Source organism: Haliotis rufescens, unplaced genomic scaffold (assembly GCF_023055435.1).
Source record: "Haliotis rufescens isolate VD_foot unplaced genomic scaffold, xgHalRufe1.0.p SCAF_2, whole genome shotgun sequence".
Lineage (NCBI taxonomy): Eukaryota > Metazoa > Mollusca > Gastropoda > Lepetellida > Haliotidae > Haliotis > Haliotis rufescens.
Window position 1 is genome coordinate 10026243 of NW_025963890.1, and position 25699 is coordinate 10051941.

Here is a 25699-nt window from a genome sequence, read left to right on the forward strand (position 1 = left end):
CATTCATAGTAAAATTTCATGTGAAATACCCCCAGTTTCATGCAAAAAGTCCAGGGTGCATTGCTTCTTGAATATTACCGATGCTCATGATATTAATCACTGGATCGTCTGGTTCATACTCGATTATTTACAGACCGCCCTCATATAGCTGGAATATTGCTGAGTGTGCGTTAAACAACAAACAAACAAAACCTACTTAAAAAAATAATACATCATTTGTTTTGGAGTCAAAGTTTCAATCCATGAAGTTTTAAATTTGCAATATTCAAGCCATGAGAGAAGTGGTTGTATAACCTGCCCTAGTAATGCCACAGGGTAGGTGGGGAAGTTTATATTTTCAGAAAGTTGATGAATTTCTGCTTTAAGGTATAACCAAGTCATTGCTTGTGTTGAATATTTCGGAACTGAATTCTGTCACTGCCTGGTGTTGTGTGTCACTTCCTGGTGTCCTGTGGCAGGAATCTAGCTCATTGGTTGTTTGTAGTCTGTACAGATACAGTGTTTGAATTTTAGGCATGTCTTTGGGGCATGCTCATCCTATAGTGTTTGGATCTGAGGACCCCATAACTGTTATTCAGAGGATCTTGACTTGCATGCTTGAGACTGATACAGGAAGTTTGTTGTGTTCAGTAAAACAGTGGAGCTGGTATACGAGATACATATCCTGTACGTTGAGTTCAGAATTGCCACTTGTGTTGTTACTTGTCAGGAAGTGACCCCACATCTCCTGGTGAGAGCTCCAGCAGTCATCAGCTGCTGTTAGGGAAGTAGAGCTGACCAGTCAACACATTGTCTGTTTGTCTTCAATACTTGTTTATTGCATCTGTTCAGTCGTTTTTTCTTCACCAAGTTTGTCGACTTGCATATTGTTAAAGTTCAGCTTTTTTAGCTTATTTGATCATTTCTTTGATTGAAATCCTATTGTTGTAGATTGACGTGTGCAACTTTGATTGCATCTGTTCATGTTTCTCTATGGACATTGTACCCGTTGGTTTTCTGAGCTTTCTGTGATTGATAACGATTGACAGTAGTTCACTTTTGCAAGTCCTGGGGGTAGTGTGATGTCACTTGTCATCATTGTGCCCCAAGTGTCCATGAGTCAATAAGGAAAAAGAAAAAACCCAACAATGTCATAGTATGTGTTTCATTTCTTTTATTTTATTTTATCCAATGACATAGACTTACCTTGAACAATGATAAAGGCTTACCTTGAACAATGATATAGGCTTACCTTGAACAATGACATAGGCTTAACTTGATCAATGACATAGGCTTACCTTGAACAATGATATAGGCTTACCTTGAACAATGACATAGACTTACCTTGAACAATGATAAAGGCTTACCTTGAACAATGACATAGGCTTCCCTTGAACAATTTGAAAGAGTTGATGTAAATTACAAGACAAGTGCAGTAGATTCATTTTATTGTTCAAAATAAACCTCAAGTTTATTCTATTGATCAGCAAGGCAAGATTTAACTTCTACACAATAGGTTCAGCTTTCATTGTTTACCTTTGATGACTTTCTGCATGCATGTGGTACATCCATTACTTGTAGAACATCATTTTCTGAATTTCTCGAGGTGCGATCTGCCAAACCGATGCAAACGCCTAACAATTTATTAAAAGAAGACTTCTCTTTATTTGCTTAACAACACTGCTTGATTTACATGTTTTTCATTAAATAGAAAGTTCAAAACCTTTTCACAAATTAACTAAAATGGGAATTAATTAGATAAAAAAAAAAAAAAAATTGATTAAAATAGGACTCTATTGGTAATTGGTTTACTGATTCTGTTTGTGTTAAGATAGATTTTGGACATGAAGATGTGAAAATAATATGTAATGCAAACTTTCATGTGTTCAAGACATAATTACACATACAATATGTTAAACGGCATGGCTCTTATGATCACTTGGCAACAACAAAAATAAATCTGAACTTTTTCTTCTCTTCTCACTCCCTCTCCTCCCCTCAAAAATACCTGGATTTTTCACACAAATCTGTAAAAAAGGGAGAAAGATCATGCCTCAGTGAGTTATAACTGAAAGTTATGGTATGATTCTTTATGCAAACATATTCCTCAGGAATTGATACAGTGAAATGATATTGTATTTGCTGAATATCAAATACTTCTATATTAGTCAAGAAACACAAGACCGAAGATTAACAAACTAAACATGTTGTATTCATCTGAATATTTTTGAACATGTCTTGAACTTTTACGACTAAGTTTCCAAATGAGTGCACTAACATCCATGACCACTCACAAAGTTTATCTGGAAAAGTCATGGCAAATAATGCATGCTTTGACCTGTTAACAAGTTCAGAATACAAAATACATTAACGTGTTGCCAACCTCTAGCTACAAGCTGGTGTTTACCAGCACGTTGTGCTATTCTCCCAAGCACGACTTGCCTCTGATAACAATTCATGGAAGATTTCTCAACACCACTTGTGGGTTATAACAATGCTAATAACAATGACACTAATTATCACTGTCACAGTAATAATTATGATAATGATAATTATGTTGATGATAGGAACATTTAATGTCATAATCTTCACACGATCAACCACTGCCACTAGGAAGGTTTTTCTTTCTTTTCGAGCTAGCTCCATTCTCACTATTTTCATCAGCAATTTCTGAATATCTGATACCTCTTTATATTTTTGATTATCTGGGATCTGTATTAATAAATATCAATTACTTCATAGTATAGACACTCTTTGACTATGCTGGGTCAAAATGGGTCCCTAGTACCGAAGTTTGTGTTTTGAACCTATTATGAAACACTTACTACCTGTAACCAGGATTAGGACATAACCTCAGGGTCCCATTTCACAAAGTGATCGCAACCCTAAGACAGTCGTAACTCGTAGACTTACGACAGTGATGGCAGTATGACTGCCCTGCTTTGATGGCTCCAGACTTGATTAGCAGTCCACCATCTTGTGGAATATTGCTGACTGGCATAAAACAACATGCAATTCATATTCTTACTAATACATAAATTATGTTTCTGAATGTATTTTCTGCTGATTGTGAGTGACTCTGCTAATGGTGCATGTTTTTGTTCCAGAATGCAGCGCCCAGTCCGCTCAGTCAGATGCCCCCACAAGATGGCATGCCTGGCGGTCCCATGCCACCTAGTTTTTTTCCTGTAAGTAAATCACAGACAAACTTATCACAAGACTTCCTTTGGGTATACCCTTCTGTAACAATTAGGCTAGTCAGTGTGATACATTTATAGATCAAAGTTTATCATTCTATTTTATCTACTTATACCTCTCTCTAGTTGAGTAGTTCATAGATTGCGATGTTTCAGGCATCCAAGACGCTGTACTGAATAGGGTTTCGTAGCATGGGGTATCTTACCTACAAGGGAGGAGGCACATTCAGTAATAACAAGATCAGATCTTGACAAGGAACAATCTGTAATGTGTGTTTCTCTATGGTTAATCGGGGCGGTCGGGTAGCCTAGTGGTTAAAGCGTTCGCTCGTCACGCCGAAGACCCGGGTTCGATTCCCGACATGGGTACAATGTGTGAAGCCCATTTCTGGTGTCCCCCGCCGTGATATTGCTGGAATATTGCTAAAAGTGGCGTAAAACCATACTCACTCACTCACTCTATGGTTAATCAGTAGATTGAGTGTGATGTAATATACATGTGTTAATTATTTGAATAGTGGATAGAGATATATGATTATATCTAGGAATGAGTGAGGAAGATATTAGTTTAATCTAGGAATAAATAATAAACAAAATTATTGAAGTCTAGGGCAGATGGATATGTAAACTATTGTGTTCAATCTAGCACTTGAATGCTTGTTCCCTGCAGTCACTCAGTGTTAGGATTGTGAGTTCATTAGCGAACGGCAGTTGTTGTAGATCCAGGTTTTGTTGTGATTGTAAGAGTTGTTCGTCTGTGAAGTGATAGAGCGTGGGGTCCACGTCGTAAAGAACTGCATGAGCACAGCGTCAGCATCACCGCGTGCATGCTTCCCCGCCAGGTATTCCCTCACAGCGGATTCAGTTCCTCTTCCAGCCTTTTCAAATAGTTTTGGTAGTTGGGTATTAAGTTGGAAAATTCTTTGAATGAATATTACAATTGTGAGGTAGCAAGTTGAAAATTCACATGCTGACTTGCGTGTGGAACTACACCGGATTATTTGCACATTGCTGACAATGTCTCCCACTGGCCATCGGCCTCTTTCACGTTGACAGCCTCCCGCGTCCCAGCCGTCCCCCCATTCACAGCCTCCTCACAATCCCATGCTGGGACAAAACCAAGTGAGTACCCTACCTACCTACCTACCTACCTACCTACCAACCTGGCCTCAGTCAGTCACACATAGCAACGTACACTTACTTTGTCACTGCCACTCGCTGCTGTTGGCCTTCGTTGGTGGGACGAGACTCGCTTGATCGGTGGCAAGACATCAGCCCCTCCCGCTAGTGTGGCACCGGTCTTGTCGGGGATCGCCTGTCTGTGTGTCATTCAGTTTTAGTTTTCTCTCTGCTTCTAGATTGTCTTGTAGGAAGTTTCCTATTGAGTAAGAAGTTACCTCCCTTGGAAATCTGAAAAAGTATGCAAAATATTTTTTTCCCAGTTTTTTTTTATTTCAATATTTATGTACATATCATTCCCAGGTCTATACAAAGCATTCTCAGAAAAATATCTTGGCACATTTTCACAAAGATGAATATATATTTTTCATTCAGGTGTATGTTTGAAATGTAACTTTAAGTAACAAACAAATGACCTGTGTAAAATTAAAATCAAATCTTTAGATTTGAACTTGTCCCAATCTCCTACAATGCGTAGTTGACTTCCCCCACTCTGTGATTATATTCTACAGTCAAGGGGAGGTAACTCTAATCTGTTCTCATGGGATAGTGTAGTATTTAACACATGATGTAACATGGCCATACCCTTCACAGGCTTCATACATTTGACTACTCCTCCAAGATTGGTTTCTCAGGAATTGAATGACAAGTAAGGAGACAGGCGATGATTTTCAAAAAAGTTATTTTCCCCCAAAAATGAGGAGGCAGAGGGGTTTTGGATGGGAGGGGGCTTGTCGCTGAACCCATCAGTCCACACCCACATCCATATTCACATCCACACCCAGAAACAAATCAAAACGAAGACTACTTCCAAACTTCAATCCCCACAACAACTATTGCAAGTCTAGCGCGCTGACTGTAGAAAGTAACAATACTTAGTTATCGTGTGAATGACCAAGGGAGGTAAATGTGTTCATCTTATTTTTAATTTTGTTCTGTAGACTAGACAATTTTGTATCTCTAACCCGTTTTGATGCCATGCTCATAGTTGATGTTGTGATACTGGCCTGGCTGTCAGTCTTTTAGCTATGGAATGGGCGTTGCTGTCCTTGTAGCCTACAGCTTTGTTTATGTTTCTAACGCAAATATGTCCTGTTGATTAACATCTAGTTCTGTGTTGTGCCGATAGGGCATCCCAAGATGCATCACTGTGTCTGTATCACGTTAGATAGTTTGATGAATGTTTATGATGCCGCATAGCTGATTCTGATTTCAACGGACATGAACTGTGATTGGGTACATTTTGTCTTCAGCCATACAAATTTATGAAGTCGTTGTGTGTATGACACTGTTCTGTGTTATGTTAATATAATCAATTAATGCTTAACATTCGTCTTTAACATGTCTTTGTAAGATACACCCTCAAGACGTTTCTTAGCAAGAGGTTAATAGCACTCATCCTTTGTAAGACAGATTAATTGGGGGCTGCTATAGTCAGTGAGCTCGATAGCAGATCCTTGATCTGGGTTTGTTCCTCACAATGTTTGAATCCAAATATCGGTTTCCTCATGCCACTATGTATCAGTTTTTCTTAAAGAGGTGGGGCGGTCGGGTAGCCTAGTGGTTAAAGCCTTCGCTCGTCACGCAGAAGACCCGGGATCGATTCCCGACATGGGTACAATGTGTGGAGCCCATTTCTGGTGTCCCCCGCCGTGATATTGCTGGAATATTGCTAAAAGCGGCGTAAAACCATACTCACTCACTCTTAAAGAGGTTCTCCATATCATCCCAATTGCTGAACAGGATCTCCCTTCTCGATGTTAAAAGTGCTAAAAATCTCTGAGGTGCTCCACATTCTCAAGGTTGATAAAAGGGGTGCTCAATACGTCAGCTTCTCCTTACCAACCTCCGGTAGAGCGAGCAGTGGGCTGTTGGTTCAGAAATCCTTATCTTTAACCCATATGTTTAACGCGTGTACCCTGTACCTTATAACTCAGTATTTGTGACACTGGATATGGCAATCAAGTGTACACTTCACTGCATTGCTGGTTACTGAAGCCCAACTTGTTGGCGTCTTATGGAGATTTTATGAATGCTTCAGTGTGTAACGACTTTACATTATTTCCGATCACAAATTATATTTACACACGTATACTCAACTCATACTTGAATATGAAGTAAGGATCCTCGGAATAAAATCCAATAGTTTACATTTTGACTATCTTTATTGACAGTTTGATTTTAGTGGAAAGGTTGTGACACTGGTGTAGACTGTACAGCAGTCAAAGGGAGACAACTCTTCATATCTTGTTCACCCTGTGACCACCTGCATTGCTTGTTACATGGATTGCACCAGTATCAAAACTAAATAAAAATTCAAAAGTCTAAAAACATTTTACAATGGGGAGAAAATAAAGATTTCTTCAATCTTGTGTTGTGTGTTGTATTGATCTGTTGGGGAAAAAGATCATGAAATATTTTCCTGTTGCATCAGCTCTTTCAAGAAATGTTCGACAATTTTCTCTGCTTTGTTACCAAACAATTCCTGATTGACATATAAGTAATATATTCATATATGATTGTGTTTAAGTGAAAACTTTAAAGAATAACTGGGCCAGAGTGTTGATATTGAAATGCAAACCAACATCATTATCAAATCTCATTAAGGGGAGGCAACTCCTTCAGGGTTGGCTGTGGACAGGATGAGTTGCCTCCCTTTGACCAAATTATTTTTGCTACAATTTGTGCATCTGTGAGATTTGGCAACAAAATAGTGTACCAAAATACCATGAAGTTTATTTTAATTTTCATCCAGTGAATAGTTAGTAATATGTGTTAGTAATGTTGGTTAATGTCTGTCTTTCAAGGTGGTGTAATGTTATACAATTCTTCTCACAATTTTTGGTAGGATGGTCACAATAATAGTTATCAATAATCATGCTAAAGGTTCAGTGAGCAAAAATGGAAATAATTTGTCTATCTCTTTTATTCAAATATGGCAAAATGTAAATCCCTTTCGTTGGAATTTGGTAAAATTTATGTCACTTTTTCAGAGTGAATTGATTTCTTATGTTATTCAGGGCACAGATTATGTTCGGAGTTATGGAATGTTTACTCTCATGTCATCATTCACATTGGGTATTTATGGATTTCTTTGGGTATTCAATGGATTTTTACTCAATTTGGTCGAATCTATTGAGTATTCATAAACTAAGAATAACCAATTTTTTAAATACTTTTGCTTAAAATGCTGTTTCAGGTGACAATTGGTGCATTATTCACAAATGCAAAATTCACGTATGTGTGATTCCTGCAATCATTTAGCAAATAAAGATAATGTCAAGAAATGAATGCAAGCAACCTGAAAGTGCTGTGTTGAGTACTAATGTTGTAATACCATTGCGTTTTTGGCATTTTTCATGAGTATTTTGTACGCAAACACCTCTTGTTTAACTTGTTTAACTCAGATACTCAGATCACCTTCTGGAACTCTGGGTTATTTTGAAGGAATTTTATAATATTAAAATCAGTAAATATTTGTTTTTATTAGGTATTATATAGGATGTTGTAATTTCTCTGCCTATCCTAACTGCCTTCCCACATATTTTAATGATTTTATACATTAATTTTTCACTTTGCAGTTCAGCTGTTATGTTTAATACCAGAACTTTTTTTAGTCGTCATCCACTGATAAGAACCTGATATCACATCTTGCGTCTCTTGGCCTACCCTGCAAGCATACTGGATCAATAATTTGTCTTCCAGTTTCAAAAGATTGGTCGCAGTTTCATTTATTCTTTGAAATACTATCCATAAAAACACGGATTCATTTAGGATTTCTACAGATGGACATTCTTTGTAGAAGAAACTGATATTTTCATTTAGAGCAATCATGAAACGAAACTTTTTTCTATTGGTAATATTTTGTAGCTTTGAATTGCAAATATCTTCCTTTTTGTCCATTTTGGAGCCGAACAAATTAGTTTTGAATATCAGAAGTGATGTTTCTTTTTGTGGTGCAATGGCTGAAATACTTCATGATTACATTTGGAAGATGGGGAAATATTGATCACTATCTTTCTATTACAGATAGTCGTCTACATAGATGATTACATGTGCTACATGATTTTGGCAGATATTGAAACATGCACATTACTCTTGTGAAATAGCAATGATGATCAGGTTTGGACAGGTTTGGGTTTTTTTAACCAAAGGAAATCTTGTCAGTTTTTATTGTGGATCCCAACATGCATTCACAATTGCAAATCTGAAAAAAGACAGGAACCAGATATCTTTTCTGATTAATTTTAAAGAAGGGAAGTGAAGATTTAAATTTAGTAATTCATTTATTTTAAACAAACAGTTCTGAAAGAAAATTTGATGAAATCTAATCCGCTATCCTTGTATATCAGTATTGCTGGGCAAAGTTGAACAGGATGCAACTAAATGATACTGATGTTTTCTAGCAGAGGTAGAAGGCAAAAACTTCTATCCTGGACAGTTACAACGGTTGGTCAGGCTTGCTGACTTGGTTGATGTATGTCATTGATCCCAATTGCATGAGTTGATGCTCATGATATTAATCACTGGATTGTCTGGTCCAGACTCGATTATTTACAGACCGCCATCATATAGCTGGAATATTGCTGAGTGCGTCGGCATTAAACAACAAACCAACCAACTACAACATAAGGACACCCCTAAAATTCCCCAGGATACCTAAGGCCTTGTAATTTTTTAGGTGCTTTATGTGACAAAACAACTAAAAAAAACCCTCTGAAATTAGAAAAAAATATTTAAGAAAATGACTTTACTTTGTTTTTCAAATAGGTGAAACAAAAAACCCAAAAGGATTTTATCACTGTTTGTAAGAAATAGTGAATAATACATATAAAATGCTTTCTTCTACTATACTACTCAAAAGAAGTTAAGGATCACCTGATTCTTTCATATTACTATAGTTAATCTCTCATGTCATAACAGATTAACTTTACCATTATGAAAGAATCGGGTGATCCTTAACTTCTTTTGAGTAGTATAATAAGGGAAATGAGAGGAACTGACTTGTGCTAGTGCACGTATGCAGCCCTGGTAGATGTTTCGTTGCTTGCATTAAACCAAAGGCACCGTTTGCCTGACTACCTACCCTTGTAATTTCAACCATATTGATTTCCACCAATATTCTGAAAGACCTATAGCAGGGTAAAATAGACAGGCAAAGTGACTATTTTATCTTTATGTTTAGAAATCTCTTCCTAAATATGTCATGACAGCCTTTAAGTAGCATGAACTTCTTCTCTGGCACTGCTCTCCGAGTCCTTGTAGAATGTTAAAACTCCATCAACGTAATAAGTGTAGCCAGTGAATCGTTAAATGGAATGTACAGTTGCTGGAAGCACATAAGTAAAGTGGGAACCTACCTGACAGCGGCAGCAGCGGGAGGCTTGTGTAATCCATTATCCTCCATCACAGGGCACACAACACAAACACGTCCCCCATAATGAGAAAACATTGCCATGAAGTCTTGGAGCTGAAGCTGTTCTGTCACCTAGGCACTGATGGTTATTCCCTGCATTCACTTGCCTATCCATCGAGATCCCCATCCCTATCCATTGAGGTCACATCCCTATCCATTGAGATCACATCCTTATCCATCGAGATCACATCCTAATCCAGCGAGATCCCCATCCTTATCATCGAGATCGCATCCGTACACATCGAGATCGCATCCTTATTCATAGAGATTGCATCCTTCTATTTTTGAGATCTCCATCCTTATCCATTGACATGACAATGAGATCACTAGTTCACCTGAACTGTCTAAGCTGGGAGCTGCAACAGCTCTTTCACCGATGCTATCCCCTGAAGTGCACATACCCGTCACCTGCACATAACCGTCACCTCATCACAGTGTAGTTCGCCCCTTGATCACCTGAATTGTGTAAGCTGGGCGCTGCAACAGCTCTTGCATCAAGGCTATCCCACGACGTGCCCATACTGCACTGGGGAGATGGTTGTTATCGGTTCATCACAGTTTGTTCCTCCACCCTGATTGACGTGCAAGTTTATCTGATGCTGATTGCAGGCTGTGGAATCGCTGCACTTCATTCTTACATCAGCTGAACAGTTTTCCAGATCTCGGCACCAGTGAACACTGATTGAAATCCATTTCCAGCAGACCCTGAACCCTTTGAAACCAGGTTCCTGTTAGTGATGTACTTCTGTTCACATTACCTGGCCCAGTTGAACCATAAAATTGTAGAGCAATTTGTTGTAGGCTGAGACATCTTGACAGTGCAGTAGTTATCTGAAAGATAAATGATTGCTTTTAACTGGATTGAAAGATACAGAAACCGAGAGAAAAACATTCTCATTAACACTGTTTGTTTGCCTACAATTTCCAACCCTGTCAAGATGGGATATGTAATAGATTGGCGTTCTTCTGATTTGGCTCGCACTTCCTAAAGAAATTCACCCGTTCGTCTTCAAGATTAAGCTTCTGAAAAAGAAACACTAGTTACAGTTTGAGTATTATTTTTACCCTGGTAGATTGAAAGCTGTCATGGCAGCTACCAGTGGAGCTACCAGCATGGGCTTGGAATTCTCATTGCCGTCTGCTCTATCCTCTCATCTTGTATCGTTGTATCTTTCAGGGTCTTTCTGTAATGTTCTGAAAGTCAATAAATGAGTAACAGAAGCAAGGAAATAAAAGAATGTACACTCTCCTTCTTGGCACCCTCTCTGATCTGCGGACTTGAGACACCCCTGGTAACTAACATGTCTCGTGAAAGACGTCTGCCCTCTGATCTCATCGCTCCACAAACTGAAAATGGCAATAATTTGTTTCTGCCTGGGCCAGATCTGGGCCACGATTTATTGTTCTCTATTTATATGTCAAATTGGTGGACTTGTGTTTCCTTAGGGAAGGCCCCACCATAATAAATCTCTTCATTTATACACTTGAGTGCTTTCAATATTCTCTCAAATGAATGAGTGGCCCTCCACATGAGGTGGCGTAGGTTGAGCCCACCACAGATTACAATTCAGGACATCATAATGAAATCTAATATCCAACTGCTACAGTAACGTGTACATTCTCCCACTCAATTACACCTACAGTCCACTGAAATGGAACTTCGCCCAGAACTTATCCAATATCTTTTAGGCAGACTTGGAACATTTAATATAGCCAGGCAATTGATTTGATTGGTCAAAAGTGATATGACATCATTTTTTCCTGACCTTCACAGTTGACCTTAATTGCCACACTGTAAGCTTTGATCAGTCTGTTCTTTGTCTGAGACATTAAAGATTTTTATTCTTCAAAAATTGGAAATGTCCATAAGCTGTTTCTAGTAAAATCACTGGATGTGTATCTCCACTTGTCAAAATAATTAGTTTCATTTAAATAGTTTCAGAAGCCAACTAGTCCTTCCAATATGTCATAGGGGGCACAGGAGGCCCAGTCGTCTAAGGCGCCGCGATTCGAAATGCAGAGTTGCGTTCCTTGGGCACGCCATAAACCTATGATTGTGGGTTCCAATCCTGGTTTAGCCTGATTGTTTCTAGGTTTGTCAGCCCCATACCCGTGCTCGTGGGTTTCACCGAAGTGGTAAACGTCTGAGACCTGCATCACTTCAGGCTTTCCTCCCACATTAAGCTGACACGCCGCGATATTACTGTAATACTGTCATAAACAACTCACTCACTCACTCCAATCTATCATTACTTTGATGCAATCTGACTGGTGGGAGTGTCCAACTCATGTTCTTTTCCCGAAGAGAGCAAAAATGCAGGACATCATGAGTTATAATGAACCACAGTGAGAGGAATAAGTTTGTGTTGACAATGTGACAGCCTGACTGTCGGTTTGAGTAACACGACAGAAGCACTTGACATGCGCCATGTGTCTCCTGTCGAAGTTGCGAGGCAGCCATTATGCACCCAGCACAGATAGTCCCAGATACCGCAAACAGTCACACTACCTGTCTTGTACTTCCTGTCCAACTGGATGGGGATAACGAGGTTTAGATTGATAAATCTTATCAAAATCTTATCCATCAAGCTATACGACCAGCTGGCGTGACATTGATGGCCACATGTGAAAGTCATGCACGCCATACAAAGCGCACAAATATCGGGAATATTGTGGGAGAAAACGGCATCTGTAAATAACTCTATTTAATGGAGAAGTATGCATTACACATCCTTTTGAGATACTGGTGTATTTATAAGGATTTGACAAAGTCATTCAATATGTAATGGTTTCTGCTTGTGTGTGTGGATGTAATTGAACGTACATGTTATTATGTCCTTAGCATGTTAAGTCCTTAAGTCCTTAACTCATGAACTGTACTGCTGGACCCCTAATTTCATTACAGGCTCATTTGTCATGAAGCTGATATTTTCTGGATGTCGCAAGTATTGGCAGGAACATGAGTACATGACTCCTATAAATTGTAATTAATTGTTATAATGGCTAGATATTTCCATGTGTGTATCGCTGATGGATCTGGACGTTTTTGTTAATGATGTGGATCTAACATTAATTTGCCTGAATAATCACGAACATCTAACAAACTATTATTCCCTAATTATTTCTGGTATGATATTATGTTGCCCACATAGACTTCTACAAATTACTTCATGAATACTTATAATAGCAGCACGAATTGGCACGAGTTTTATGTGGAACCCATCAATCAGATCAAGCTGAAACTTTGTAGCGGAACTACTTAGCGGTTGCTGTTTTGTAATGAAATGATTTGTGCAAGGATAGCTACATTTGCAGACCCTATGGCAGACATTTATCAGAACAAGCACCTGCTGCGGTAGCTCAGTCAATGAAATAATTTGAGGACACAGTTAAAGAATTGCCTCATCGAGTCATTGTCTGAAGTGAGTTTGTGACAGTTCTGCTGACATTTTCAAGCAAATAGGTTTCAGGCTTCGGTTGGGCAGCTTCAAGCAAATTATAGAGTGGGATTGTATACATAATTCATTATAAAAAAGAAACAAGTTTCTTGCAAGTCATTGGGTGGTCGGGTCGCCTTGTGGTTAAAGCGTCTTCTCGTTATGCCGAGAAATGGTTCGATTCCTGACATGGGTACAATGTGTAAAGCCCATTTCTGGCATCCCCCGCCGTGATATTGCTGGAATATTGCTAAAACTGGCGTTAAACCATACTCACTCACTCTTGCATCATGAGATCTTGACATTATAAAAATAATCTTGGTTACACGTACAACGTTAAAAGTAATGGTTGTTTCATGTGACTGAAGGTGTCCATCAAGAATACCTCACTCCCCCAGCTTATATCTTTTGTCCAACCCAGCATGTTCCTAATATGTACCACTAATCATAAAGAAACTCCTACTCCCACACCCATTCATCACCTAGGGTAGCCTAGCGTTCGCTCGTCATGCCAAAGACCCGGGTTCAATTCCCCACATGGGTACAATGTGTGAAGCCCATTTCTGGTGTCCCCTTGCCGTATTATATTGCTAAAAGCGGCGTAAAACCATACTCACTCATTCCCTAGCCACCCAAACATCCACCCTAACCACACAGCCCCACCCCCAGCCCCACCCCCAGCCTTTCTAAACCCAACACTCTCCCAACAACACCCTCTTACCATCCCATTGTAATATAAGATTTCTTCCTTCTCAGACACCTTCCCATGATGGCGCATCTGTTTAATATCCCCTGTCCGGGATATACCTACCATACACACACCAGTGATGGAGCTGTGCGATATACAAACTTTGATCAATGAGCTTAATTATGTAGAAACCGAATCACATCGTTTTACTTTATGAGGCCATTGGGGAATGGTAATATATCATGATCAGCCTAGGCTTTTAAAAAGGATCAACCCATATTTTAAAAAGCTAACAAACTAATCTATTTGCATGAAGCCTGTTTTACTTGAACAGAATGACTTACGAGATTGAAGTTGAGTGCTCTTTTAGCAGCAGAGAGGCATGACGTCAAGACATCCACGTGGTGGAAGGTTAAATGGAGTTCAAGTAGCAGATACTTGCTTGATTATCTTCACTTAAATCTGAAATGATGTATTCTTACAACTTGTCTGCTATCCAAAGAATTTCATCTGATAAGCCACATTGCAAATTGAAGAGTTGTACGCCATAAACACAGCAGGTTGAAGGATATTCACATAGATCTAAGTATATTGCCTCGAGCTATACAGACCCTTACCAATACATCACCAGATATTGACATCACTCTTGTTTTGTGAAAATTCAATTTTCTACAAGATTAAACGAGTCTTGACTGCCTCGTACAGGTTCCTCTGATTTAATTTTCTCATGTATATTAAAAGGCATTCAGAAGAGGCTTTGTGAAATAAATCTTCTTCAGTTTTGTTATGCATGGGCAGATACTAGCGTTTCTAATCTTCAAACAAAAGATTTACATTGAGCTTTTCATTTGCCAACAGATCTTTGCTCTAACTTGTCCGAGTAACTTGACTTGAATTTTCATTAAAGATTTGAATGGACCAGTCATTATGGCATTCCTGCTCTGAGTTGCATCCCTTAGTCGTGACAGGATCTGCTGATCTTGGGTTCATTATGATCCTTGGTTTTCCATCACCTGTACCTATGCTTCTGGGTTTGATTGAAGTGTGAAAAGCCCTATCTGCTACACTTCTTGCGTTCCGCCAAGGCTGCGATATGAATACAATGTTAAAGCAGTGTAAATCTCAACTCGCTTACAAATGATGTGTGGTTCTAGAATCTACGCACTTGACATGTCAAACACACCAGTGATTGCCAAGTTCAGGGAATTCGGATGGGTGTGGCATGGTATTTCCCAATAAAGGCGTATCTCCTTTGTACCTTGGGGAGTTTTTATGCATAAAAGGGAGTTGCTGGTCTACACTCTGACATTATTAACTGTACTAGAGACTTTGATAATCACCAAGATCAGATGCCTGACGTTATATCAATACCAGTGAGAACACAATAAGCCCTTGTTATGCTACTACTATCAGAATCAGGATGTCAGTAAAACACCATTGCAATTAATCTGAGACAGTTGATTGATTGCCAGATCAAACATGAAATTATGTTGGGGGAGCATTCAGAAAATCAAGTACATGCAAACGTTTGCTCAATAATCTTGGTGGTGAATGCTTGATTTTATAATCTTAGAAAGTGGAAGCAATTAGTGGTAGGGGTTTTTGGTCGAATTATTTGTCATTTTTGTTAAGGCTTCAGCTTTCAGTACTCAAGGTGTATTTTTTTTTGACCTGGAGTAAGTGATCTTGAGTTTTTGCCATCTGTGTTGTGATCTGTATTATGTCGTCTGTCCCTATGTCACCTGTGTAACTGTTGGTGTGGCATGTCGCCTGTGTTATTGATGGCCCCTAGTCTGTTGTGCTGAGAGAGTGTTTCCCATGATAACATGTGTTTTGTCTGTTTTCAGCCCTATATGTCCCCACGCTATCCAGGCGGACCCCGAGGTCCTGGGGTCCGGATGCCTAACCAAGTTGAGTTTAACACAGTAAGTACATCTTCCACAAACTTCCACATACCTCTGGATAATGAGTAATTTTAGTAGGCGGCCAGTTATGTGCCAGTTAAGCGGGGTGTATGGTGTACAAAACATTACAGAAGGGAAATATCAGCTGATAACAACACACTGGAGCTGACTACATGTAACACAATGTGTGCATCATGTCTGTAAACAGCAATGAAGTAACACAATAGTTCAACATTGTGTTGTGTGCATGGATATATTGAGAAATAACATGACATGGAGAATATTTCAAAATGACAAAAATACTTGTGAACCTGCAGTTAATGAAAAAAGAAAAATTTGGATAATAGATATGGAATCATGAGAATATCTACCTGTATCCAAACTCAGTCATCTGATTCAGTAAAACAAGACACATTGGCCATAGATGCAGACCAAATGCACATGTACCAAAATCTGTTTGGATGACCATATATTGTGGTGCAGCATATCTTGATTCCCGGAATAGTTCAGTGAATTGTTGTAGCCCTATTGATGTTTCCACACACCTGAACATCGCACTTAATTGGTAGATGAGAGGTTGGTGCACTTGCTTATTACAGTGAGTCACTGCACACACCCCACATATGAAAGATCAGGGTTAGAATAGGTCTTCAGCAACCCATACTTGCCGTAAGAGGCGACTAACGGGATTGGGTGGTCAGATGACTTGGTTGATGCATGTCATCGTATCCCAATTGTGTGGATCGATGCTCATGATGTCAATCACTGGATTGTCTGGTCCAGACTTGATTATTTACAGACCGCCGTCATGTAGCTGGAATACTGCTGAGTGCGGTGTTAAACAACAAACAAACAACATAAGGACAAGTGCTGAAGCATTGTTGTTCGGTTTTGATTTAGAGAAACATCCTTGACTTACGTCTTATACAGATCACAAAGACAAATCATGTCATAGTTGTAACATGTTTTCACTAATATTTCACTAAGAGGAACAAGTAAGGCAGTGTTTATCCCCTGCTTAAAACCAATGGCAGAACTACACAAACCATTGTTTCTTGAATCGCATTCTAGAGACGGTATTAGATGATCATGACATTAGTATGGATGACACCATTATTCTGGTGCATGGTCAAGCACATCGATGTTTCTTGTTGTCTGGAAATGTCAAAGTAATATAATTCTAATAAAATTTAATGACCATCCCCTCCTTTCATATTACTATAGTTAAATGTCTTGTAATATGGTAATACAAAAAGGTGGTCTTTTTTTATAAGTTGTATATTAATAACAAGGTTACTATCCCTTATATTGACAAGGTGTAGAATAACTTTCCCAGTGGGTAATAATGACAACGACTGCTTCCATTTGATGTCAGGATATTTAGATTATGTTGTGGAATACATGCGTATACATGCGTATACAAAGCAACTCACACAGTAATAATCCCCAAAGACCCTCTCCAAACAAGTCCATAGTTTAAGGTCATTGACTCATACAGTTCAATCTTAAGCATGACGATATTGAACTCATCAGCAACAGTGAATTGACCATTGAGCCAATTATGATGATGAATAAGTATAACTGGCAAGCCATTACATTGTCTGGAGTACCCTGTATCACTGGTATACATAGTTACACACACAGGTATCAATAAAGAAAACTATTACCTTGTCCACCATAGCCTCATGTCAGGAGTCCGTCCCGAGATGGGGTCCTCGGAGTCATGACTAGCTGTTGTAACGTCACCGCGATAGCTTGGGTAATCGTCACTGGCCTGCTATAGCTGATCCGGAGGGAGTCATAGCTCGGCAGTCAAACATCAGCTCTACTTCTCTGTTGCCGAGATAAAAGGGAAACTGTCTTGATCACAAAGCCTGTGATGTGAAAACATTTCCCTAAGTGGAGTTGTTTGAGTGGCATGTGTGGAGGGGGAGCACTACTGTGCTGTCTGCTTGTTGCTCGGCCACTTCCCATTGCACAAAGTAATACCAATGTCATCCTGTAACTAGATCCCACCAAAAGTAATTGGATTTTTTAGCCCCAGAGCAGGCTGTGTTACTGAAACCCCCCTGACAATGACAACACTTTGCAATTCAGTAAACTGGGTTATCCAACTTGCAGACATCTTTACTGAACGAGAAACATGGACATCCATTGCCGTTAACCGATTAGGCATCAAGTCAACCTTTATGGCATCGAGTTGATCGAGTTTCGGTGGACAGACCCGAGTCAATCCTTCCGGTATTCCTGTATGCATTTCGGCAAGCTGTGTAGGGTTAAGCTCTGCCCCAAATACAATGCGATCTCACAGGGAAGAATTAATTACTTTGTAATTATTCCGACCACATTAGGAGTCTATTAAGTTGGTAAGTTCCTCCAGTCTAAACAGTTGCCATGGGTACTGCAGCTGCTGAGCTGTAATTACGAGAGCTCCTCGTCAAGGTAATTAAGGAACTAACGAGAATGAAATAACTGCACAAAAAGAGCGTGAGTAAAAAATCAAAGACAGATTGTATGTGATTAGATTAGCACAGACTGGCACAGTACAGTCTGTCCCAGACTCCGCACAGCCTCATACATCAAAGTACGGCTACCAAATGAAATAAGTCTGTTTTCAAATTCATCGTTAATCAAATGAGATAAAATTGAATTCCGCATGCATGGTGTGTCTGAGGCGATCCCATCTCGCTCTGTGATCTTTGATTTATAATCCGTGCCTCTTCCATCCAGGGAAGAAATCCCAACTATTAAAGTGTATTCACAAGAAAAGCCTCCGGTCCATGTTTGTTTCACTATTCCTTGCATAAGGAGATCTCGTCTCTTCTTACTCCTGCAACAATCAATCTGCTCGCTCTGTTGCCACCGAACCTCATTAAAACTGTAAAACATACTTCCTAGTACTAGTAGTCTTCTTCTAATCACCATCACTATGAACAGCCAATCAGATTACCTTTTCATGAGCCAATCAGAGCTGGCGTAATAAATCTATTGTATATTCTGCCAGTCAGAGAGAGTCTTAGCAACAGCTGTTGGTTTGACAACAACTGATGAGAAAAGCTACACTTCAAAGAAGGATATTCATCATACAAAATGAAAGTAGTGCATTCCCATCAATAAACTTTATAATGTCCAATGATTTCAGCCAAACCCAATATCTCGCGGGAGCAATGTTTAAGATAGAAATGGATTTCCTTCTGGACAAATTAGATTTCTCGTTATTTGCAGACAGACTATTGCACTGATGTAATGGGGCGTTATTAGCGTTATTTGATACCGCCGAACATACAATAAATATTTGATGATGAATAAAAACTAGATTGGGGAAGAAAGCAGTGTGAGAGAAGAAGTTCCATGATCGCTGCCTGTTCTGGTTTGGATTGACCTCATGAGTTTCCCCCTTTTCCAAATTGAAATACTTTTGATGAATGCATGCTGACAGTTGTAAAACACAAAACCCCACCAGAACGTTTAAATTACAAATTTAGTGTAAAGCTTCAGTTAAGTTGTTTGTAAAGTAACACCAAAGAGGCTGTTTGCTTTGACACAGAAGGATCAAATGAAATATGCATACATTTCAAGACCAAATCAATAGTTAAAACCAGACAACCAGTGACATGAAGCTTGGCTTGAGGGATTGTATCAAATTAATATTACTCTATACAGTATTAATTGTCAGCGTTAATACTGATTTCTGGAAGGAAAATGGATTTTGAAATGCTTCAGCAACTTAATCAAGCTCACACTGGTGACTTCAGCTCCTACATGAAGTACACACCGTCGACATTTCAGCACCTTGATGAAGTACACACGAGAGCCTTCAGCACCTAGATGAAACACATTGTGGTGGCTTTAGCACCTTGATGAAGTACACATTTGAGACTTCAGCCTCTAGATGAAACACTATGGTGACTTCAGCACCTAGATAAAGCACACTGGAGACTTCAGCACCTTGATAAAGTATATTGTAAAGTAAATGTTCATAGTATAAGAAGCCCTATCTCACTGTCAGAAATTTGATTTCATTAGGACAGCAGAACATTTAACTGTATGCACAATGCCCAAAGTTTGAATACTGACCCAATCTGCCTAATATGAACATTTGTTACCAAGGGCCAAATTATCATTATGATTGACATATGAAAACTGTACATATGAAATCTCTTTGCAGCCTCCCGGCAGTGCTGCAGGACAGATGCCTATGCCCAACAGCATGGAACCAAGGCCGGGTAAGTCCAAACTCCTCACATCTCTCTGGTGTTATGCACACAGTAATGAATACTACAGCGACACGAACCATCTGTATTCCCCTCGTGTCACACAGGTTGGAGCACTAGTGTGATTAATTGGCAAACATTTGAGCTATAAGAAATGTTCCCATAGTGATCCATCTCTGGCAGAGTGGGTGAATTATTCACATATTTGATAACATGGGAAATTGGATATAGTGATGGGCCCAAACACTGACATTGATGGTTGTCCATGTTTCCTGTCCAACAATGGAGAGAGTGAAGTGAGCTCCGATGAAACAATGGACAATGTTGAGTGTTACTGATGGCCAACATTACGAACATCGGAACGGACTTGACATGGTTCTAGCTGTCACATCTGATTTGAGGATCGATAATTGAAAATTGGTTTGGTTTATGCCTAATTGATGCAATGAATAAACATGTGCTGAAGTGAAAATTGTCAAAATATGGGACATTGTTTTACTTGAATCTTTCACTTGATATGGTTATGATCCGTTTGTCAACTGATCAGTTTTCAATTAGCAATCATGAGGACACAACTGAGTGTACACAGAATATTGATGGAGCGACACTTCAATGGTAGCTAGGTTGTGTTGTGCTAGAGGCAGACAGCTGACAACACAACTAGAAGATCGTCAGATCTGAAGGGTAGAGTTGCGATGCCTGGCAGTAAAACAATGAAATGCAGAGTATGGGACACACCCAATCAGGGGGGAGTAGTGACGATAGATGGCAGGCTTTGATGTGGAGTACAGTTGATATGACACAGGCTTTGATGTGGAGTACAGTTGATATGACACAGGCAGTGATGTAGAGTAGGAACCATGGATGCGAGCTAAGGAGAGGGGGAGTGAGGTGACGCACCAATTCAAGGGGACTTGTGATAATAGATGACACAACCATGGAGAGGGGGAGTATGGTAACACAGCCATTGGGAGGGCTGTGGTGTTTGTAGCAAAAGATGACAGTCATGAAAAGGGGCGTATTTACTAGATCCTTATAGGGTAACATCCTTGACCGAATCCACTGATGAGATAACAGCCATGTGTACTGCTATTCTTGTAAATTACCCTTCTTTAGCATCCCTCTGTTGCCTCATCCAGGTATTTCTAGGTACAAGAACATACATGCCTCATTCATAAAACCATTACAGTGAATTCTATTAAGTTTGAGTAGCTTCTCATTTCCCGTTCCAACTCCATGTGGCAGCCATATTGTTTCTCCCAAATGGAGGGTTGGGTACATATCTGCAGACTGCCATGCAGCAGTTCTGGAACTACTTTTAACAACACCCCCTTCTTCAACCACTGGCCGTATTGTACACTAACACATATAATGTATCTCCAGGTCTGTGATGGAATGATCAGCTGCGCACACAGGTCATTGGGTTTATAAAATGTCTCTTAGTTGTCTTCTTACACATTGAAATAGACTGATGTCTGTTCTACTTCTGTTTGCTAAATTTAATTTACGCTGAAATGTGGTGCTTCAAATTGAACTGTGTAGACTATATCTTCTTTTAAACATGCAATAAATTACATTCACAGTTCTGGTAGGGATCGAAGACCCCCGGGCCCATGACGTTAATGTTCCCTAGGAGAAAGCACTGTAACTTCCTCTCTTGCCATTAGACAGCAGCCCACAGATCTGCCCTTATCAAAAGCTTTTGTTGTCTCGTCACTGGGGTATCACAGAGTCTTAATCCATTTGATCATGTCATTTATTTGATAATAGCATAACCAAACACGTAATAAACAGCAGTCATTGGCCCTTGGCTTGGATCGATTCAGACCGAAATGGCTTTCGCTGTGACCAGTCCAACCACAAACATGAAAACTGAATAAGTCATATTGTGGTTTGTTTTTTTGTCATCCTTTGTAAATTGGAAGAAGATCAATGAATACATTAAATAGGAATAGTAGTTTATGCAAACACTGAAAGAGGATTCTGACACTTATTTGAACAAAAGTATTTATGGACAGACGAAAGATACTTCAGTATGGGTTAGAAGCTCTTTCCTACATGGGTTGAAGACTCCCTCTGTAAGGTCTTCCAAACTTTGTCCCAAACATGGGCTGGCGGCTTCTCCTTATATGGGCTTAATACTCCCCCTTGCATAGGCTGGAGTCTTCCCATTACATTGACTGGAGACTGAAAGGTTGTAGACTCCGGCAGTACAAAAGTCTCCAGCGATTAGGCCACTAGCATGGAGGACTAATTGAGGCTGCCATTATTACTGCCACAGCTTCTTTTGGTGGCTGGAAGTGCGATACACTTTGCTGGCTTTTATGAGGAAGTACTTTTACTTATCTCTTATCTTCCTTTTGAGCATTCCAGACTTATTTCCAAATGCCTGGTAATAGCATTCTTCTCCAGTGACATGTTACCTGGTGCGAGGAGCTTGCTGTAGGCTCTCAACACCATCTTTCACACTGCAGGTCAATGCTTTAAACCTCATTCTAAGATATCTGTAGACTGAAACTCCGTGTCACTACCCAGCTGTTCAATATATCTCCAGATTTAGAGTTTGCACCTGGGTATGAAATTAATCTAAGACCATCCTGAACTGAACGTTCTGGCTCTATCTTGACAACTGATTCATCACAAAGAGAAGATAGCCTAGTCTCCACAGTCTCAGCATATGCAGTAATCTGGTTAAGCAGCCCTTCCAGATATTGCCAGCTGAGGATCTCAGAGGATTTGGTCTGACTGCAGGTCACTTGTGTGATAGTTGGGTCTGTTAACAGAGAAGTGCAAGACACTTTGGGGCTATGGGCTGTGAAGTGCAAGACACTTTGGGGCTATGGGCTGTGAAGTGCAAGACACGTTGGGGCTATGGGCTGTGAAGTGCAAGACACGTTGGGGCTATGGGCTGTGAAGTGCAAGACACGTTGGGGCTATGGGCTGTGAAGTGCAAGACACGTTGGGGCTATGGGCTGTGAAGTGCAAGACACGTTGGGGCTATGGGCTGTGAAGTGCAAGACACGTTGGGGCTATGGGCTGTGAAGTGCAAGACACGTTGGGGCTATGGGCTGTGAAGTGCAAGACACTTTGGGGCTATGGGCTGTGAAGTGCAAGACACGTTGGGGCTATGGGCTGTGAAGTGCAAGACACGTTGGGGCTATGGGCTGTGAAGTGCAAGACACGTTGGGGCTATGGGCTGTGAAGTGCAAGACACTTTGGGGCTATGGGCTGTGAAGTGCAAGACACTTTGGGGCTATGGGCTGTGAAGTGCAAGACACTTTAGGGCTATGGGCTGTGAAGTGCAAGACACTTTAGGGCTATGGGCTGTGAAGGGCATGACACTTTGGGGCTATGGGCTGTGAAGGGCAAGACACTTTAGGGCTATGGGCTGTGAAGTGCAAGACACTTTGGGGCTATGGGCTGTGAAGTGCAAGACACTTTGGGGCTATGGGCTGTGAAGTGCAAGACACTTTGGGGCTATGGGCTGTGAAGTGCAAGACACTTTGGGGCTATGGGCTGTGAAGGGCTTGACACATTGGGGCTATGGGCTGTGAAGGGCAAGACACGTTGGGGCTATGGGCTGTGAAGGGCAAGACACGTTGGGGCTATGGGCTGTGAAGTGCAAGACACTTTGGGGCTATGGGCTGTGAAGTGCAAGACACGTTGGGGCTATGGGCTGTGAAGTGCAAGACACTTTGGGGCTATGGGCTGTGAAGTGCAAGACACTTTGGCGCTATGGGCTGTGAAGTGCAAGACACTTTGGGGCTATGGGCTGTGAAGGGCATGACACGTTGGGGCTATGGGCTGTGAAGGGCAAGACACTTTGGGGCTATGGGCTGTGAAGTGCAAGACACTTTGGGGCTATGGGCTGTGAAGTGCAAGACACGTTGGGGCTATGGGCTGTGAAGTGTATGTCAAATTCTGGCTATGGGCAGTGAAGACAAGACAAGTTGGGTCTATGGGCTGTGTGTGGTTGTGCCAGTTGGGTCTATGGGCTGTGTGTGGTTGTGCCTCACCACCACAGGACTGACATGCCACTCGGGGCACAGGAATCTATTCATGGCATTGTGTCACTTGCATGCCATTTCTTAGGCCTGCATTACAGATTGATCCAAATATGAAAACACTTTTCTTGGAGGCTTTTTCCTCTGAGGTTCAACTAAATGATGGTACTCTCAGCACGTCATGTGTAAACTGACAGGCTATTTTACCTAAGTACATAGAGAAGTGTTTAAGTAGCTGTGCTGTGTAGATAGATGGGACGCAGTTGAGTAGGCATCAAGGCCTGTCGGATATGATGTAGGAGAACCATCAGGAAACTTGCTTCCACCATTGTAACCCTGCTGACTCCACTACAGCTCTGCCCATCAAGGATCATTGGTATGTCTGTCATCACAACATACATGGATGATACATGGCCAACAAATATCACCTTAAGAAACGGTGGTCACAAACAAGTGCAGGTACTCTTGAGCTTTCTGTACCTACCGGACAAGATCAACATTGCTACAGATAACTCATTATGCACTGAAATGAGTAGAACCAAAGGTGTACATTGGCAGGAGACTTTTTTCTATCTCACATTGGACCGAGACCCCCCTTTTGTCTGATGGAGTCCCTGTTCCTACATTGGACAGAGGCTCAGTAAGAAGGCATAAGACTCCTTGTATTGGATATAGTCTCTGTTCCTACATTGCTCAGTAGGAAGGCATGAGACTCCTTGTATTGGATATAGTCTCTGTTCCTACATTGGACAGAGGCTCAGTAAGAAGGCATGAGACTCCTTGTATTGGATATAGTCCCTGTTCCTACATTGGACAGAGGCTCAGTAGGAAGGCATGAGACTCCTTGTATTGGATGGAGTCTTTGTTCCTACATTGCTCAGTAAGAAGGCATGAGACTCCTTGTATTGGATATAGTCCCTGTTCCTACATTGGACAGAGGCTCAGTAGGAAGGCATGAGACTCCTTGTATTGGATATAGTCTCTGTTCCTACATTGCTCAGTAAGAAGGCATGAGACTCCTGGCAGTGGATGGAGTCTCTGTTCCTACATTGCTCAGTAAGAAGGCATGAGACTCCTGGCAGTGGATGGAGTCTCTGTTCCTACATTGCTCAGTAAGAAGGCATGAGACTCCTGGCAGTGGATGGAGTCTCTGTTCCTACATTGCTCAGTAAGAAGGCATGAGACTCCTGGCATTGGATGGAGTCTCTGTTCCTACATTGCTCAGTATAAGGCATGAGACTCCTGGCAGTGGATGGAGTCTCTGTTCCTACATTGCTCAGTAAGAAGGCATGAGACTCCTGGCAGTGGATGGAGTACCTGTTCCTACATAGGCAGGTGTCTCACTTCCTTGGAAGGGAGGAAATGTTAAAGTAAAGGAACCAAGAGTGATAGTGTTCTTCCTAGCTGACACCCACAACACAACTGACTTTGGTTAAACACTGGAATATGGCAAGTCGAGGTTAGAACATTCATTCTTGTGGGGAGGGGCTCACAAATAAATCATTAAGAGAGGACAGTAAACTCGGGTCTGGCCAAGAGGTGGGGTAAAGTGTGTTTGACATCATGCATCTGAGAGCCATTGGACATAATACAGATTCCAGCCATACATTAAACTAACGAGAAGTGATGTTTTGGCATAGTTAGCGATGGGTACATGGGAAGTAGCTGGCCACATCTTTCT

At 40.7% G+C, this 25699-nt stretch overlaps 1 protein-coding gene and 1 long non-coding RNA gene across 18 annotated transcripts in view; one reads left to right on the forward strand and one right to left on the reverse strand.

The window, feature by feature from the left end:
* Window positions 1-25699, forward strand: part of LOC124136158 (single-stranded DNA-binding protein 3-like) — a 112984-nt gene that overhangs the window by 51571 nt on the left and 35714 nt on the right. For 9 of the 10 annotated variants that reach the window (XM_046501986.2, XM_046501988.2, XM_046501981.2 and 6 more), the window contains exons 6-9: window positions 3087-3167; window positions 4233-4298; window positions 15744-15821; window positions 19969-20026. In XM_046501986.2, coding sequence (XP_046357942.1) covers window positions 3087-3167; window positions 4233-4298; window positions 15744-15821; window positions 19969-20026 — 283 coding nt within the window. The remainder of the gene's footprint in view (window positions 1-3086; window positions 3168-4232; window positions 4299-15743; window positions 15822-19968; window positions 20027-25699) is intronic. The other variant, XM_046501987.2, reaches the window with a different exon arrangement.
* The window catches only part of LOC124136160, a 29625-nt gene continuing 5338 nt past the window's right edge, over window positions 1413-25699 (reverse strand). For 6 of the 8 annotated variants that reach the window (XR_007222151.1, XR_007222150.1, XR_007222154.1 and 3 more), the window contains 2 exons: window positions 9716-10602; window positions 1413-4586 (listed from right to left, as the gene is read on the reverse strand). This is a non-coding gene — a long non-coding RNA (uncharacterized LOC124136160). Of the gene's footprint in view, window positions 4587-9715; window positions 10603-17467; window positions 18973-25699 lie in introns of those variants that run through there. The other 2 variants (XR_006861307.2, XR_007222155.1) reach the window with 2 other exon arrangements.